This window comes from Sabethes cyaneus, chromosome 3 (assembly GCF_943734655.1).
Source record: "Sabethes cyaneus chromosome 3, idSabCyanKW18_F2, whole genome shotgun sequence".
Classification (NCBI taxonomy): Eukaryota; Metazoa; Arthropoda; class Insecta; order Diptera; family Culicidae; genus Sabethes; species Sabethes cyaneus.
Genome location: NC_071355.1, coordinates 12067734 through 12086929, shown reverse-complemented (window position 1 = coordinate 12086929; position 19196 = coordinate 12067734). Strand labels below are relative to the sequence as shown.

Here is a 19196-nt window from a genome sequence, read left to right as displayed (position 1 = left end):
TAGCAACTGCCTACTGTATCAAACCACCAAAACAATCTTCGCCGTCAGTCAGGTAAACACGTAAACCTAAATTGAAATAATGTTTACCTAAAATTTTGCTTGGAATTTTATGAGCGTGTAGAAGTTTCCTCTTTCGCTGCCTGAATTAGACCAGTTTTGACAGCGGTGAGAAACTTCAAATTTCAGCGCAGCCAACCTAGTCTTCCGGTTGCTAGCGGCCTTTCTTTCTCGATTAGCTCACGAAGATGGGTGAGTTGCTTTTCTGTTTTGTAGCGATAGTTTCTTCAAAAAATGAAGTGAAAATGAGTCGGAAAATGGTTTTCTTAGTGCGTCGGAATTATTATAGCTGTTCAAAAGCATTTTACCATATATAAAGTACGGATTGTGTTTGTGATCCATCAGAAAAAGATAATTCTTGTATCCACGTTTCCGATTCCATTTGTCACTCGTGTGTTTATGTTTGAGTTTCTTCAGTGTGCTTGGACAGGCTGTTTTAGGAATAAAAATTTACTGTTTAATTCCCAGGTATAAGCCGTGATAGTTATCACAAGAGGCGGGCCACTGGTGGCAAGAAAGCCGCCATCCGCAAGAAGAGGAAGTATGAGTTGGGACGCCCAGCTGCCAATACGAAGGTGAGTTAAATTTTTGTAAGGTTACTTTGATGTGGCTAAAATACTTTTTTTTTTCTATTACAGATTGGTGCCAGCCGTATCCACTTCGTACGAACCCGCGGTGGAAATCGCAAATTCCGCGCCCTCCGCTTAGATGCCGGCAATTTTGCATGGGCCTCGGAAGGAACTGCCCGTAAGGCACGTATCATCGATGTGGTTTACAATGCCTCCAACAACGAGCTGGTGCGTACCAAGACGTTGGTAAAGAACGCCATTGTGGTGATCGATTCTACGCCGTTCCGTCACTGGTACGAAAGCCACTACCTGCTGCCGCTCGGCAAGAAGCGTGAGGTGAAAGCCGGCGAGGAGGACGTTCTGGCCAAGAAGCGCAGCAAGCGGGTCCTGAAGAAGTACGTCAAGCGACAGAAGACTGCCAAGATTGACCCCGCACTGGAGGAACAGTTCAACGCTGGTCGTTTATTGGGTAAGTTTTTTTTTGTTTAATGGAAATGTGTAATTAGCGGGATGGTATTTTCTCATGATGATAACAATTGAAGCGACTCACACCCTCTTTCGAGGGCTTCATGCGGTTCGAAGTCTCGTTTTGAGACGACGATTCCGTTTTGTGAAAGATGACTCCGGCTTTGTCATAGTTACACTGATTTGTTCAATCGAAAAAGCCTGTTTGAAAGAGATAATTTCGAGAATCAACTAAATAACGTGTTTTTATTTGCAGCTGTTATTGCTTCTCGACCTGGACAATGTGGCCGCGCTGATGGTTACCTGCTGGAAGGCAAAGAGCTGGAATTCTATCTGAAGAAAATTAAGAATAAGAAATCCAAGTAAGCAACGGCAAAAGCAGCAGGCGGGAAGGAATATTCAAACATTTTACGATGCTTGATGGTACGAAGAATGTGTAAAAGTTAAAAATGTTTACACAGGAGCGTAAAATTACATTACTGAACACTCCAAAGTAAGAAAGGAATACTGAAAAATATTCAAATAAAAATCTTTAAAATGATACACTCGGTAGGATTTACGGTATCGGTGAATTATCACAACCAAACTGCAATGATTGTGATGAATGTTAACGAATGCCATGTAAAGTTTTTTAATTTGTCCAACATTTGAGGTTTAGATTTTTTCATCAGCACCTTCCCAGCTTGTTAGTGAAGGAAGCATACAACTCGAAATTTCTGCGGCAATCGGCGTATCAAACTTACGTTTTTAGCATATAACTAGACGAAAGGAATATCCCGTGAAGTCCTTAAGAGGTAAATTAATTCCGTTTGCGTACAAGCTTGCAAGCAAGGTCGAAGTTTTTCTGCTGTCACTGTTTCCCACCCACTTTTCTTCGATTTCCATCTCCTCCTTTCCTTTTGACTGTCAACCATTCGGAAAGTGTTTTGTTTTTGTTAGTCAGAATTTAGTTTGTAAATCACGCTTTTCCGACGCTCGAGTTCGGTTGGACTGGCTTGGTATTGTGAGTTGTTTTAAATGTGAATCGCTAACCAGTCGTTCTATACACTCTGTTCCGTCAGGTATAGAGTGGAACTCCGAAAGGTGTGAGTTTGATAGAGGAAGAAAATCAATTTGCAGTCTTGTCAGTGTACTCCGGTGTGGTTCGAATCGAAATAATATGCTTTGGATATTAGATGTGAGAATTTGCATATGACCTATTTAGACCTGCCCGGTTGGGTGTGACTGATCCGGCTGGATAGGTGCTTGTAGTTTTAAGGATAGTGCAGGGCGTAACGAGAGCGGAAATGATTCCCTGGATGCGGGAAAAAATTGCCGAACGGAAGGCTCGTTGGCAGCAGTCCAGGAAGCAACAACGGGACGCAGTGAACAGCGGGGCCGGCGAAGGAACCAGTGCATCGACGGGCGGTGCGAACTCATCGCCTGCTGGATCGGGCCTCCGCACCAGTACAGCCAGAGGTTTTCGTTTCTCGAGTAAACATGCCCAACAGCAGCAGCAGCAGCAACAGCAGGCCTCGACTTCCTCGGATCGATCAAAGTAAGTCAAACAATTGTGCCCACAGTCTGATTTAGTTATGCTGGTCTGTCGTTCAAAGTGTTTCATAAATAATGAGGAGAAGATTTCGGAATTTCGTCCGTTGCTTGTTTGCTAATCGGATTTCCGGTTCGAGTGGAAACGGCCCCGATACTAGTGATATTAATTTAGGTACGGTTGTAGTTGAAACATGTACGTTAGGGTAAGAGACGCAATTTTTATATTATATAGATTTTGTACTTTTTCTGCCAATTGAATTAGGTGCCAGACTCAAAAATAGGGTCTTTTAACCGCATTACATATTTTTCTCCATATGGGGTTGGCGGTGTCTCTAGCCTAAGATTTTTCGTAAAAAAAGTACTTTGATTTCGTTTTGCTGCTTAATAATTTGAGTCCTCACATTGTGGTTTGAACCACACGACTTAATTCTTGACTATTTTCAGAAAGCTAAATAAAACGCCAGGCCTGGCTTTTGATCTAAATGCCATTAGTTCTCTGAGGGTCCGGTTTCGGGAGTATCACCTAACCGTTATTAGCAAAGGTTTTACCAGCATCAAGTTTTGTCTTTCGTTAAATAACTTTATCAACCAGATTTCAGTTGCTTTTGCAAACGATTTTATTAATGTAAAATTATCAGATGATAGTGATTAATTATTTAAATAACAGAATTTTTAAGGTTTAAGAAAAACCTACGACTGATCCAGAACTTAGCACTCTCTTGAAGCTATCGAAACGTCTGCTTGTGATTCAACGCTACGGATTCTTAATGTATATACTTTGAGTACGAGTGAGTGCTCCAATTTTATCGTCGGAATCGTAACATCCAGATTTGTCGAAATTCTGAGATTCTTCGTAACCTTTTGTGTAATCAGAATCACAGAAATAGTAGATTTTGACTGTTTTTTCTTTTCGACGACGGGGCCGAACCATGGCAGGATCCTTCCAGCAAGTTGTCGTTGTTGTTGTTCTAGAGGAGTGTCGCGCAGCTAAATTAGTATGGACGGAACTGCTGCTTTCCGACTTTCTTGTGCGGCGTAATTTGCCCGTGGATGATGTTGCCACTATAGGGTTGCTGCGGGGTTCTATAACGTACGGAGCCTTGCGATGGTTAGATTGTTTACTTTTGGCGATATTGCTGGTGCGTTTGGTAATGCATATGCTAAAATCATTCGGGTCCTTGAATGCGTCTTCCGACAAAATCGGTTTTGAGCGCGAAGGTGGAATAACTTTTGCTGTAAATGAATTTCCAGCTTCTCCAGCCTTTGAATTTGTAGAAACTGAGCTATATGGTGAATTAGAACTTCTTGATTGCTTCCTATGTGCTGTAACCACAGCATGGTTGGACGACATTGCCAATCTATCTGAAAAAGTTTCTGCAACGAAATCGACGTTAATTCAACTTGACATATGAGATATCACGATTCGCGAAAAGCGAGTCAGCAACGCAAATCTTTTAACTAGCATTCAGTAACGAATATAATTTGTTATCTAGCAATTTTTACTATTTCCATCTAACGAAATCTACATAAACACGAACGTGGTATATCACGTCACGGTCCACAAAACACAAGCTTGTTTATTAGTATTGGGCGATACCGTATCGGTAACACGCGATATCGATACTCGAGGGCCGATATTTCGATATATTTCATCGATACTTACGACGCCGATCCTTCCTTTCCTTTCTTCCTTTAGTGGCAACGGTCCGTTACCGATCCTGCGCCGAACGAATTATAGTCCTCCAGTACCGTCGGTCCTGGGCTGCCGTTCTCCAATCCCCACGAACACCAGCTGAACGTGCATCGTCTTCGACAGCACACACCCACCGGGTGCGGGGTCTGCCTCGGAGTCTACGGCCTCTTCCTGGTTCTCTGCTGAAAATAGTTTTGGCTACTCTTTCATCGGGCATTCTGGCCACGTGTCCAGCCCACCGCAGCCTGCCACATTGCACTACCGTCACTATATCAGCATATTTGTATACTTGGTACAGCTCGTGATTCATGCGTCTGCGCCACACTCCATTTTCCATTTTGCCACCAAGTATAGATCGCAGAATTTTACGCTCAAAAACCCCAAGCACTCGCCGATCAGCTTCCTTTAGCGTCCATGATTCGTGTCCGTAAAGGGCCACCGGGAGGATTAGTGTTCTGTAGAGCGCCAGTTTTGTGCGAATTTGCAAACTACGGGACTTCAGCTGGCTACGTAATCCGTAGAAAGCCCGATTCGCGGCTGCAACTCGTCGTTTCACTTCGCGGCTTACATCGTTGTCACATGTCACGAGTGTACCAAGGTATATAAATTCCTCCACTACTTCATATCGTTCCCCATCTAACTCCACCTCGGCACCAACACCACTTGAGCTCCCACGTTCCCTACCAGCAACCATCTACTTCGTTTTGGCGGTATTAATGGTAAGTCCCAATCTCGCAGCTTCCCTTTTAAAGGGCCTAAAGGCCTCTTCTACTGCTCTACGGTTGATTCCGATGATATCGACGTCATCCGCAAAACCAAGAAGCATGTGAGATTTCGTGATGATAGTTCCATTCCTTTCCACGTTTGCTCTTCGTAATGCACCTTCCAAGGCAATGTTGAATAGCAGGTTAGAGAGTGCGTCCCCTTGCTTCAGTCCATCCAACGTCACGAAAGCAGCTGAGGTCTCACCCGCTATTCTAACGCATGATTTGGATCCATCCAGCGTCGCACGAATCAGCGTAACTAGTTTCGTCGGAAAACTATGTTCTAGCATTATCTGCCACAGCTCATTTCGTTTAACTGAATCGTACGCCGCTTTAAAGTCCACAAACAGATGGTGTGTCTGCAAGTTGTACTCCCGGAACTTGTCTAGCAACTGGCGCAGGGTAAACATCTGATCCGTCGTGGAGCGACCCTCACGAAAACCAGCTTGGTACTCGCCGACGAAGGACTCCGCTAACGGTCTCAGTCTGCAGAACAGGATACGGGAAAGCACCTTGTAGGCAGAATTGAGCAATGTAATTCCTCGATAGTTTTTACACTCCATTCGATGTCCCTTTTTGAAAATTGGGCAAATGAGGCCATCCAACCACTCCTCCGGCATTTGTTCTTCCTCCCAGATCCTGACAATGATCCGGTGGATTGCTTCGTACAGCCGCTCGCTCCCCGCTTTTAGAAGTTCAGCCGGGATACCGTCCTTCCCAGCAGCCTTACCGTTCTTCAGCTCACTGATTGCCTTCTTAACCTCCTCCTGTGTTGGTGGCTCCACAGCTTGACCATCGCTTACAATTTCTATCCTGTCCCTGCTGATCTCCTCATTTACCTCTCCATTCAATAGTGTCTGGAAGTGCTCCTTCCACCTGGCTGCTACCGCCGTTTTGTCGGTAAGCAGGTTGCCAGCACTATCATTGCACATCACAGGCATGGCAAAATTCCTGCTTCTCACCGTTTTATAGAAACTCCGTGTGTCGTTGCTGGCGTATCGCTCCTTTGCGCCGGCAAGCACGTGTTCCTCGTACTCGCGTTTCTTTAGACGATGGATTCTTTTTTCCGCAGCTCTAGTCTCTCTGTATCTCTCTCTGTTTTGACGCGTTGCCGCAGTGAGCATGCGACTCCTGGCCTGGTTCTTTTCGTCTGTCACTCTCTGGCATTCCGCATCGAACCAGCTGTTACGCTGTCTTCCACGCGTCGTGCCTACCACCTCTCTCGCTGTTGTTTGGATGGCACCATGGATGTTCCTCCACAGCCCATTTATATCTTCTTCTTCTACCTGCTGTTCTGCGATTCGCTGGTGAAGCTTCCTGGCGTACTCCACTGCAACGCCGTCTGCCGTTAACCGCTGGATGTTGAAACGCAGCGTCCTTTCAGTGCAAGCTTTCGCCGTGTTCGACAGCCTTGCGCGAATCTTACTCACTACGAGATAGTGGTCAGAGTCGATATTTGGTCCACGAAAAGACCGTACATCGATAACATCCGAAAAGTGTCGACCGTCAATCAAGACATGATCGATCTGAGAGCTAGAGTCTCCATTTGGATGCCTCCAGGTTTGTTTCCGAATATTCAAACGTGGAAAGTAGGTGCTACAGATGGCCATCCCTCTGGCCGCGGCAAAATTTATGAGCCTCAGACCGTTATCATTGGTCGACAGATGCAGGCTATGTCTTCCAATAACTGGACGGAAGAATTCCTCCCTCCCGATCTGCGCGTTTGCATCTCCGATGATGATTTTCACGTCGTGTTTTGGGCACTCTCCATAGGTCCTCTCAAGCTTGTCGTAAAACTCGTCTTTAGCATCATCGGATTTATCATTTGTCGGTGCGTATAAGTTGATTAGGCTATAGTTGAAGAATTTGCCCTTAATCCTCAACACGCATATACGGTCATCTACGGGCCTCCACCGGATAACTCGTTGCTTTTGTTTTCCCAACACTACGAAACCGACTCCATGTTCAGCTTTCTTACCGCCACTGTAGTAGATGTGGTACTTAAAAGAAGTGCCTGCAATAGGGTCTACTGCACGGAACTCCCTTTCTCCGGAATTTGGCCACCGAATTTCCTGAATAGCAAGCAAGCCCGTGCCGGTTCATGGAGAGTTCGGACATTCCAGGTACCAAGTTTCCAATCGTTATCCCTTAATCGTTTCCTTGTCCCTTGCCGTGTCCTATACCGATTGTTCCGTCCTGAATTTCTTTGTTCGTTGTTCGTGGTAATTGAGTTTTCGGTATACTACCTCACCGGGGTCGCGATACCTACATCCCGCTGATGGGTCTGCCATCTTAGGTATAGCTTGCGGGATACAGCATTTCATATTCAGCCGCCCGTTACGAGACAGACGCTGTGTGAGCCGCCCCTCACCTGGAGAACAGGCGCTCTAGTTCGCACCTCCTAGCTTAGCTGCTTCAGTAAGTACGTGAAGCATTTCCGGGTAAGGCCATCGACCGTCATCATTTGACTTAGATCTGCGTGGAGGCGCCAGGTGGGAGCTTGAGAGAGCCAGAGCTATGTTTGACGCTCCTTCCAGGTAACTCTCTCCATTTCATACCCGCTTACGACGCCGATATTATGCTAAATCGATACTTCCCAAGTAACAACGGTAGCTGAATTGCAAGAGCAATGGCTGTTTACGGGTTGGTTTAACGCGATCAAAGCTGCATAAAGTAAGCACTCAAATGGTGTTTAAATAAGCGATGTTTAAGCTACTTGAAGTTTTTCAAACCAGTTCTCTCCCAAAAGCTGATAAAAAAGCTTAATAGCGGATTTTTTTTGCTAAACAATCTGCTTCTAAACAGCCATAAACATCAAACCGTTTTGCGGCTGCTTAAAGGTGTTAAAGTGTAGAGTGGGAGCTTTCATTAGACTCGCAGCTTTCAAACTACTTGAAGGCTGCTTAAGGGTGTTAAAGTGGCTTTATAAACTTCTACCAAGTTTTCTTTCGGCTCACAGCACACATACTGTCAGATCATAGAATTTCGCAATTCGGCTGACAGCAAAAGTTTGTCAGTTATCGACATTATCGACTGCTTCACGCTAGGCGGGCTAGGCTTCAGGTGTAAAGATATTTTCACTGTCTGTTCTGCAGATGCAAAAGGGGCGGATCATACGGTGAGTGCTTATGGATCAAAAGATGGCGGGTTCAATTCCCGGAAAAAAAGACATGCATTTTTAATTAGTTAGCTTACTTACTTATACGAATTAAAGTTATTCGAAATTAAAAATATCGCGCTCGACAATGTTCACGGCAAAATAAAAATGACGCGTTCCATTTTTTTAAATTTAAAAATAGATTTTTTTTGGCTGCATTAAGGTTGATGAATCGTTGATTAAGCGGCTGGAAGAGCATGTTGCAAAACTATTTCTCGTTCTAAAAATAGAATTGACAGCATTGCGCAAATTGGCTATTTAAAAGCGCGCAAAAAACTCTATTAAGCTTCATCGCAGCTTCGAAAGCGGCTTTTAACAAGTCTGAAGCTTGATAAAATCACCAGATTTAGATGTTTAGGGGCTGAAAAAAGGTTTTTATTTCTAAACCTAAACCATAATTCAGTCACAGGTTGAATAAAATCAGCTATAAAAGTGTTTGATCAGCCTGAAATTGTTACTTGGGTAGCAGCTCCAATGAATTCTCCTCTCCGATCCCAGGAGTGGAACAAGCACAACACAACATGGAGATCAGCGCATACCGGATTCTTGCAGACAATGAGGATACCCAAAGCGAGAGTTCGGCAGGCGGTATCAGCCCGTTTGACCCGAAAACTTTCAAGTTCGTATCTTGGAATGTACGCGGAAAAGAGGAGACATTTAGACAAAATATTTTTTCAGGAAGGATTTGCCATTGTTGCACTGCAGGAAACTCGGCTTGGCCAATGCACCATCGAGACCCCCAACTACATCTAGTACAATGTCAACACAGACCAGGTCAAGAGTAGGATTGGCAGAGGGACGGCGATCTTGGCGGCCAAACACATCGTAGCCACAAACCGATTTAAAAAAGTGAGCAACGATTCATGCGCTCTTCTAGTTGAAATTTCCAACAGAAAAACGATTTTCGTGTCGACATATATCCGAAGTATTACCGGAATAGGTACCAGTGAGTTTGGGAACCTTTCCAGATACATACTGTCGCTGCCCAAGGCTCTAAGCGAAAACATTATTGTAGCTGGTGATATAAACGCGCACGTAGGAACACAAGAGCTTACTGAGACGGAAAAGAGCATCATCGGAAGCAATCTTCACCACAGCTTCTGCAACTCAAGCGGATCAGAGCTAAAGAATTTCGCGACCAGCCACAACATGAAGGATTAACTCACTTTCAGCGCCTCTCCGTCGGTTAAAACCACCTGGTCAAACGGGAAAAGTACATCGCAGCTAGACCACATACTTATGACAAAAATGAGCTTTCTAAGATTGCCGCGTATTAGAGCATACTTAAAGCCGGCACCGATCAGCGACCACAAGATGGTAGAATGTGTTCTTAAACAGAAGGAAAACACAGAAACCATTACCCAACTTCTTCCAAATGCCCATAAAAAAGAGCCAATGCGGCACAAAGAGAATGAAATTAGACCTGGAAAAGCTGAAAGACGAAGAGGAAAGGGACAAATACCAGAAAAAACTAGACCAACTCCTTGACAGAAGCGGGGTAGAGCAAAGCTGGGACCGTTTACAGACAGCCATTTCAGGAGCAGCCGCAACAATATTGCAAAAGCACAACTCTCCACCGACCCCCCGCAGAACAAGTGCACGTAAAGCAGCTTTTTTAGCAAATCAAAAACTCGTGGCGGATAAGCACAACATAGAGCTGAAAGGAATACCTAAAATGGCGCGTATCAACAAGCGTAAGGCTTATGAAGAGCACTTTGCAGAAAAGGTCCAAAAATTCCTAGAGAACGTACAAAACGAAAATGATCTAGCGCGAATGGCAAAAACATTCAGGTTTATCAAAGCTCATAAGCGGCAAAGAGAAACGAGAAAGAGAAGATTTATAAGTACACAGCAGTGGCAAAAAAAGCTACAAGATTCGTGCCCCCGCGTTAGCTTTCAGGTAACGCTTCTCCCGGAAGACGATGGCAGAGAGGCAGGACCAGAACCAACTTGGGAGGAAATATGCGCAACCATGTGGAAAATACGCAATAATAGCGCGCCTGGAACAGACAACATGAATAAGGAACTACTGAAGTACGGCTCACAAAACATGCAGCGGGAACTAACCGATATGATAAAGCAGGCATTCAGAAGAAACGAGATCCCTGAGAAATGGACAACAACGATACAGGTATGCTGGGGGAGGGAGAGATCTCCATCCAGCTTTATTACCGTGGGGACTACGTGCCGAGGAAACCTCCGTAGGGAGTTGTAAGGGACGGGGTACTTTGTGGGGCAGGAAGTAGGGGATGCTTTTATTGCGGAAAGCTGGCGAGGGAAACGGTTTGCAACGGGCATAGATGGGGCATGAAATATCAATACGGAGTGGGGAGGGGATGGGAGATGCGATAATAAAGCTGGATGGACAGTTTGGAGACAGATCATGCGGGATACGGCAGGAAACCCCAAAATTAAATTTAACACCCCACTTCCTCATACAGGTTCCCATCCCAAAAATAGCCACAGCGAAAAACCTCGACGAGTACAGATGCATAACCCTATGCCCGACGGTCTACAAAATATATGCAAAAATTCTGCTAAACAGACTAAGGAACCAAATGAACCCGATCCCAAGCTATCAGATGGCCTTCCAGGCAAAAAGAAGTGTCTGATCAGATATTTGTAATGAGGCGGATACTGGATGAACGCTGGAGGAAAGGATGCTACACAGTTCTAGTCTAAGTGAACGTCAAACTTTTGACAGAATAGATACCTCAAAAGCGGCAGCCATCTTGCAAGATATGGGAGTTTCAAATGCACTAATCAACCGAATAACCAAGGCCTGCTTGGTTGAAAGAACTTCAATCCAATGGTTCGGGCAGCGCACTACAGTCATGAACAAAGCTAGAGGAATAAAACAAGGCTGTCCTCTAAGCCCAGAGTTGTTCATTGTAATTCTGCACCACGTGCTGAGATCTATCCAAGGCTTCTGGCCAGAACTTCGTTTGGAACAGGGAACGGACATCCGCCTCCCGTGTCTTCTGGGATGCGGATGACATCTTATTCTTATCCAACAAAGAGGACGATGTGGGAAAGCTGCTGGACCTCCTGATCCCCTTGCTAGCATCAGTAGGTCTGGAAATAAATGAGAAAAAAAAATCAGAGGGGTTGTGTACAAGACACGACCGCATATATAGGTGACGCAGGACTACGTAAGTCTCTTTGTAGTGATAGTAGCATGTATTCATGCTTGTAATCGTTCGATTCTTCATATATACATGCTATATGCAACATATATAAATGCTATATGCAACATATATACATGCTACATGCGTTGTATGTAACATTTATCAAAGTAGTAACATTGCATTTCTCAATTCTCAAAAGATTGTGCATTTGAAAACAATTTAACAAAATCAAGAACACAAACTATTGCTTTCCTGCTACCTTACTGAAATTAAAGATTGTTTTTATTACCCATGGTTTCCCACGTTGAAGGGATTTTACCAATTCAATCCTATTTTATCAACAGCACATCTTTTCAATACACTTCTAATGAAACGGTAAGCATGCGTATTCACGGGAAACTAGCAGTCATTGACTTTTCGTCGGAAAGCCCAATTTCGGAAGCAGCTTTTCGGCCCAAAAGCGGGATTGTGTTTATAAAAATGTATATACTGCATTCTTTTTGCCAATCTGAACACATCGAATATATTTTCATAAACCGAATTTTTGTTTCAAACAAAAAAACTGCTTTTGAAATTGGCAGCATCGATTATGACTAATTTCACCTTCATACAGAGTCGTATTATAACCGAACACTACAGCTGTAGCACATTTTTCCAACACAGATATCAAATTCGCCGAGGTTTATTCGTCTCGCAGTAAACAATTTGCGATCTGTTGGGACAACGAGCTTGTGTCATTTTTTCTGGCACACTTTCCTAACACAGACATCAAATTGGACTAGGCTTAATCGCGTTCGTAAGAAATCTGTTGGTACGAGGGGGCTTTGTCACTCTTTGTGGCATACTTCCCAAGCAAGGACATCAAAATGGTCTAGGTTTAACTGCGGTGTTAAGAAATCTTGTTGAAATCAGGAAACTTGGTCACTTGTTTTGGCTTACTTCCCAAGCACAGATATCAAATTGGTATAGGTTTAGATCATCGCAAAGAATCTTTCAACCAATCACGAAGCGAGAATTCTGATAAAAGATAGGTTCATTATTTTCAATTTTTCAATAGTTCAACATCAAGAACCCATACTTTTTTTCATTTGGGTCAATTCTTAGAAGATTTTCCGATCGATTGGTGTAAGAATATTGAAAATCGATCGGAAAACCGCGGAACTATTAGCGCTCAAAACCTTTCATTTTTCGTGACGCTCGCATTTTTCGATTTTTTGGAATGACACCCTATCTCAAAACTTGCCGTAAGACGTAGTCCTACGTCAACAAAAGTGCTTTTCAGGGACCTCTACTACACCGCAAATACAGCGCCAGATACATCAAGGAAGTTCGGCAATTACGTGCTGTCAGTGGTTACAACGCTGAAGTACCTCGGATTACTCATCACAAGTAGTTTAGCAAGGCAGGCAACCACCTCAGAGATAGTGGGGAAAGCATATAAGGCTTTCTACCATCTATGCAGTTTCCTGAAAAAGCATACGCTAGAGTGGGATACAGTAAAGCGATTGTATCATTACCTCGTCATGCCACTGGCGACGTATGGTCTAGAGATGTCGACCATCCTCAAGAGAAATCGGAATTCCTTAAGAAGAATGGAGAATGAAATGCTGCTCACACTGAAAGACCTGAGCAAACGGCAAGAGGATACGGAGGAAAGTGCAGACGAAGAAGATTCAGGACGGAACCCTGATACAGAGGGTGACAGAGCGGAACTCGTCACGCTAAGGACTGGGACAGGAGTGGAAAACACAAGCAATGCGAACAGAAAATCGCCAGGCTCGATCGGATCTGACAGCCCATACATTGTACCTCGTTAGCTAAGCAACTATACAATCAACAATAAAATCAGAGTAGCGAGACTAGGATTTTTTGGACACATACTGCGCAGCGAGGAGGACGGTATCCTGAAAAAGGCCCTGGAGCATAAAATACCAACACAAAAGAAAAGGGGCAGGCCGGCGCACTATTGGAGGAACAACATCAGACAAGATATAGACAGGAGCGGAATTCCAATTGAGGCGTGGCATGATGTGGCGGAAGACAGATCAAAGTACAAGGCTTTGACACACTATACAAAAACGCACTGGAATCGGAATACGAAATGAGCGAATCAGAAGATGACGACGATAGTTCGGACAGCTCACTCCTGCCGTCACAGTTTGAAGGGTTCACCGACGAAGAAGAAGCTTTCCCAGGAATCTCCGAGGAAAACTGAATAATTACATTACGCCACTACAACGAAATAAAAGCACTCACCGATTCTTTGTTCTACTTTTTTTCTTTTGCCTGGTCAAACAGGCAGTAGCTTATCAAAAGTACCAAGTATCATCGCTAATCACAACTTTTTCTACATTCTCATTTTCGGTTAACATGAAAATCCCAACGCGAGTCATCAAGAACATCGTTCTATCTTCTCATTTTCGAATTAACGTAAAATCCAATCCCGAGTCAACGAGAGCGTCATCAACTCGAATCCCGGCCACGACACGACACGGAGAAAGCCCGATCGTGATTCCATGATTAACATGAGTAACTTCGTCCCATTTCCCGCATTCTAGCCCCTGCATTTTTTATATCATCTTATAATCATGTGCTGTCATAGTCATCCCATAGATGCATAAATTTAACGCCGTAAATTGTAAATCTCAGAATCAGCTCGAAGGGTCCGCGCAGGGTCGGATCACCGCTGTCTCCTGGCATAGGTGAGCCGACTATGCTTGGGGCTCTGCCTTACCTGTGTTTTAGTGGGCGCCAGTGCCTGTCTCGTCAGGTAGATCTGAAATTAGAGGTCTCTCTGATACTTTTTTGATGACATTACAAAAAGGGCCCAGCGCAGAGTTTTATACGCTATTAAGCGACCAGCTGGTCAACCAAAAAAAAAAGGAAAAAAAGGAATATAGACTCATTATAATGAGAAGCGTTAGTAAATGCTGACATTAGCCTTTAAGTATGCATCCAGTGCTTGAACCAATAGAAATTACTATCAACTGACGATTGAGGGTTATGAGTGGAAATTCCATTGTGTAGGGGATTACAGTCATACATGGATGACAGAAAATTAGAAATAAGAATCGGTTTTCAAGAAACCGGAAACACAATCTAGGCAATAAGAAATATGTAAAATAAAAATAAGAACAAAATTAGGAATGAGAAAACTTACAGGCTAGAAGAGTATGTTGTAACTTCAAGGCGCTTCTTTCCCACTTAGACCGTCGAGAAGTTAAGAAGTCAAAGTAAAGTGCGTTAAATCTATTGAAGTAGGAAAAGTGATGCGATATTGTTCGGATTAAAATTAAATTCTCAGTTCGCAGCGACCACGTGAGCAGTCCCGTGCATTGGGATTTCGTCAGTGGAAACGCGATTCGTCGGTGGACGAATGTGGCTGGATCGGTGGACTAGGTGGATCCTCCGGGTGCTTCTATCATCTCGAGGCGCATTCAGAATGCGGTTGTCATCGGTTTCGAAAACAACGAAACAACGAAACGAAATATTGGTTGTTATTTATTCGAATTTAAAGAAACCAGGTTGAAAGAGGATTTGGGACTTTGGAGTTTGGGAAGTGCAGTTCTGGAGGTGGATTCTAGCGTAGGGTTATGAAAACGTGCTAGCCTAGGCAAACTGATCCGTCTGGCGCTAAAGTGTGGTATTTGGACAACCTACTAGAATTCTCCTTACAGTTTTGAAAAATGGAGTGTGGCCCTAATGCATGAGCCACAAAGTATTTTCAACGGGAACCAGAAAGAGACCGCTGAGTTCGGTGGAGCTCCCGTACTGCCTTTTCTTCTTGCTCCACCAAATCAAGGTAAATTAGGTTATCGTCTAGCGGACTCTGGTGCAAATCCAGAAAACGGCTGGAAGTGAGAATCAGTTTAAGGAAAACAGTCGTTCTTCAGCAAATAAAGTGGACGCGATAGCAGTTCGCTCTTTTGCCAGTTTGCTAAACTACATGTGTTCTTATAAAAATAGAAATTTTCAAACCAATTCTTTCATCATTCATACATTAGAAACTAACGACAGCTCGTATTCAAGCCTCATCCCATGTCTGACACACCGTCGAAACCAGTATTGATTAGTTTTCCTTTCGGTAATTTATTGCAGACCGTGCGGCAGCATCCCCGGCAGTGCTGCTGGGTGTAGTAGTAGTTCCACAATTACTGCAGCCTCTAGCGATGAAGAGCCGCTTCTGCACCGGCGGCGGGTAATACCGTTGCGTATCATCAGTCCTCGCGGTGGAATTGTGTGGCTCGAGGCTACCCAGGACTGCAGTGGGAAGGAGCTGAGGGTGCAGGCCTTGGAACGCTTCGCCAGCTGTTCGTTCTCGCTGCCGCACTTTTCATCCGATCCGGATGAACTTGTCGCCCGGTACAAGCTGATACGGGCCCGCCATCGGACAGTCTTCCACGATGACGACACACTGGAGCAGCAGGGTGTGCGTGCCGAAGGTCAGTATTTTCTCACCCATCAACGCTAATCGGGTTAGCGTGAATTGTTGGGTTGATTGATGGGTTGATAGTGAAAGGGACGGAAAGAGTAGATTGTGATAATCACTTGATTTAAATGCTAATATATTAACCAAATGGAATGTTTGATTATGCTAAATTTGTACCCCGGCAGAGGAGATGTTGCTAGTGGTTAAACGCACGGACTTCATGCCCCCGGAAGAGAACCTTAAAGGACCAACCGTTTCCGAGGTGCTGGCAGCGACCAAGCACATTCCACTGTCCAAAACCAACCATACCACGAACAACATTAACATGGATTTGCTGCAAAGTGATGTGAGTATTTGATGCTAAATGGCTATAACTCTACCAATAACGATTGTTAATTAGTTGCAGCAAGATCTGCGCCGTATATTGATTTCGTTGGCACGATCTTCGGCTTTTGTGATAGGCTCGGGACCATGCGCCGATAAGTTGATTGCTCTGTTTCGGCAGCGATTGGTCAACCGTCGTAAACACCAAGTGCGCTCGATAGAAACTCTACTAGAGATGGGATTTTCCCTAGACAAAATACACCAAGCGTTGGAGATAACCAAGTACCGTTCCTAGCAGATCACTCAGTACAGTAGCAGACACTAACATTTCATTTTAATTTTAAGAAATATTTTTCCTGCTGCCTTGGACTGGCTGATTCAGAACGACAGCTCGGTGAAGCTGCTTGACTGTGATACATTAAGCTCTACAACGATAGTTTCTGGAACCGCCAGCAACGAAGCGACCAGCAGCGGTGGTGGAGAATACAACGGCACAACGGTTCCTACGCGACCGATACTTTCGGAGCGAAACATTGAACAATCGAAAAATACCTCAAATGAAGATTTATCGTCAGCGGATCCCAGCCCGACGACGTTGGAAGACCAGAACAACGAAACCATGGACGAGGCGGTTCGTTTTCAAACGAAAATCGAAAACGTTGAAGTTTTGCTGGACATTATCCGACAGTATTCCGATCGGGACGTTTTTCCAGCACCGGAAATGGTGACTTCAATCGTGGAAATGGGATTCAACGAGAAATGTGTGCGCGAAGCCCTGATTGCAACCCGTAATAACCATGCTGCTGCGGTGAGTTTAAGACTTCTTCCGGTCAAAGAGCATTTCCCAAACAAATTACATCCCTTCGTTTCAGTGCGAATGGTTGCTGGGCAATCGAAGCAAAAGTTTAACCGAGCTACGTGACGGGTTGTCTTCGGATTCGCCCATACTGCAGGTGCTGCTTGCTTCGCCTCAAGTACAAATTAGTTTAGGCAATCCAAAGATGTTTATCGGTAAGTTACCCGGTAAGTTCCCTCCGTTCGACTGAAACTTATAAACTTTGACCTTTAAGCACTGCTCTCAATGCTGGACAACTCGTCTACGATGACGATGTGGCTTAGCGACAACGATACCTCTGCTGTTCTCGGGCATATCCTACGGACGTACCACGAGGAGAAACACATAGTGGCAATCAACCAGTTTAGCAATGCACAAAGCTTTAACTAATTGCATTAGTAGAACGTAACGATACTTATATTTGGCAGATGTTGCTCGATCGAAATTTTTATAGATACAGTGCTAAATCAAAAAAAAAAAAAAATATTTACCTATTCGAAAGCGAAGTAAACTTTTAATGGATACAGATAAAATTATAGGAACGCAAGCAATTTTACAGTTTGATTTTGCTTACATGCCAGTTATGGCCATACATGATTTTATATCTTTCTTAATTTTTTTTTAATTTTGCAGCGACTTTTTTAAAAGAATGATGCTTTTTAGAATTCATTGTTCTGCTATTGTAGCTGTAACTGTAATAATATTTCTATCATCATTGGAAAGTTTCAAAATACGAAACCCATGTTGGGTTTATTCTCACTTTAGACCCGTCGAAACTCAAGTGTCAGAGTGCTTTTAGCTCCCAGATAATCAGCTGGTAGCTAAGATGAACTACTAAATACTAAAGCAATTGATTTTATTTCACAAAGAAAATTACTTGTTGCAAGTATAAAGCGAGCTTTAACGTCAGGTCTTTTTCCCAAAAAAGCTAGAAATATCATCTTTCGCTCATCTCACAGCTGACAGTTGAGTGATAATTATATCGCAGTAAAATGGTTTGCACCAACTAACCGTTACCGATGAATGACGAACGAATAACTTCAGAACTCGCTGAAGGCATCCGTTTGCTATTTAAGTCAAGAAAACCTATGCGTTTTATTTTCGTCATACGTTAACTTAACGTCTAATCAAATTGGGTGTAAGAGCGACAAACTTAGAGAAGAAAACTATATTCATTAAAGCATAAACATTGCATTGTGATACAATTTAAAAGATATGAATAATAAAAAAAACAATTTCAAGTCAGGCAAGCGCTTTGTCACAAACTTATCGCATCGGTCGCCATCATTATTAGAAAGAAAAATTTGATTAAAAGCTTCTTACGATGCGTGTAATAATCCAAATCGATGACACAGTAATGCTTTCCTATTTAACTAAATATCAGCCAGCTATACAACCTAAAAACTACTGAAAACGAATCCTCCACCTTGAGTAAAGATAAATGCTGCACACATTTAATAGGTCCAAGTAGCAATTTGAGTTTTATTGCACTCTTATGATGGCATTTAAGACCAAATTTGGTCATGAAAACCGACATAAAAGTACAACAAAACTCACATTGTTGCTTGGGAGACCTGGTGAAAGCTGACCATTTGCAAAGCTATAACCTCTGTTCACTAAAATCTATCCTACTTCCACGTGGTGCCGGTTGGGGTACGGCTCCCACCCATTCTAAGATAGCACATCAGCGGGATGGGGACCGTAGGCTAACAACCTACGGTACCCGAAAATTCTACGCTACAGAAAATGAAAGACGAAATCGATCTGGATTATTGGCAACAACGTTTAGCATGAAAACACGGACACAAATCGGAACGTGGAATATACTGGCCCTTACTCAGCAAGACAAGCTGGTCGCCTGAAGCTTGAAATTATGGGGCTGAGCGAGGTCTGCTGGCCGGCTACTGGCGAACACAAGACATCATCCGGGCAAGTCTTGCTCTATTCTGGCATACGAGATGAAAATGCTACTCGAGAAAGAGGAGTTAAATTTCTGCTGAGCCCAGGGTCACATGCGGCCCTGATGAAGTGGGAATGGATAAACGAAAGAATAATCGCTGAAGGATTCAGAACACGGGTTAGAAACCTTACAGCAATCCAGTACCATGCACCAACAAATGTTGCCGATCTGCAGGAGAACGCAAATGGTAACGAAAAAGTTATGAAAATTTGGCGGGTATGGGACGAAACTTGTTAAAAAGGCGTCGAATATACGACGGAACAACAACATAGAGGGAGTAAA

General features: G+C 43.8%; 2 protein-coding genes across 2 annotated transcripts; both read left to right on the top strand.

Annotated features, from left to right (window-relative positions):
• Positions 1–230: 230 nt before the first annotated feature.
• On the top strand, positions 231–1645 carry LOC128741343 (40S ribosomal protein S8). The gene is made up of 4 exons (XM_053837103.1): positions 231–249; positions 526–632; positions 696–1095; positions 1348–1645. The coding sequence occupies exons 1-4, from the start codon at positions 246–248 to the stop codon at positions 1455–1457; spliced, it is 621 nt and encodes a 206-aa protein (XP_053693078.1). The 5' UTR covers positions 231–245; the 3' UTR covers positions 1458–1645.
• A 428-nt stretch (positions 1646–2073) lies between these two features.
• LOC128742841 (ubiquitin-associated domain-containing protein 1) lies at positions 2074–17561 on the top strand. The gene is made up of 7 exons (XM_053839319.1): positions 2074–2628; positions 15465–15808; positions 15981–16141; positions 16196–16401; positions 16465–16927; positions 16992–17130; positions 17190–17561. Exons 1-7 carry the CDS (start codon positions 2378–2380, stop codon positions 17342–17344), a joined length of 1719 nt encoding a protein of 572 aa, XP_053695294.1. The 5' UTR covers positions 2074–2377; the 3' UTR covers positions 17345–17561.
• Positions 17562–19196: the final 1635 nt, after the last annotated feature.

What these genes read in the sequence shown, in the direction of transcription:
- LOC128741343 (XM_053837103.1), top strand. An exon ending in GCCCAGCTGCCAATACGAAG is followed by an intron (nt 633 to 695) that starts GTGAGTTAAATT and finishes TTTCTATTACAG; the next exon opens with ATTGGTGCCAGCCGTATCCA. An exon ending in CAACGCTGGTCGTTTATTGG is followed by an intron (nt 1,096 to 1,347) that starts GTAAGTTTTTTT and finishes TTTTATTTGCAG; the next exon opens with CTGTTATTGCTTCTCGACCT.
- LOC128742841 (XM_053839319.1), top strand. Translation starts at nt 2,378, where the DNA reads ATGATTCCCTGGATGCGGGAAAAAATTGCCGAACGGAAGGCTCGTTGG. An exon ending in CAAGCGTTGGAGATAACCAA is followed by an intron (nt 16,402 to 16,464) that starts GTACCGTTCCTA and finishes TTTAATTTTAAG; the next exon opens with AAATATTTTTCCTGCTGCCT. An exon ending in GTAATAACCATGCTGCTGCG is followed by an intron (nt 16,928 to 16,991) that starts GTGAGTTTAAGA and finishes CCTTCGTTTCAG; the next exon opens with TGCGAATGGTTGCTGGGCAA.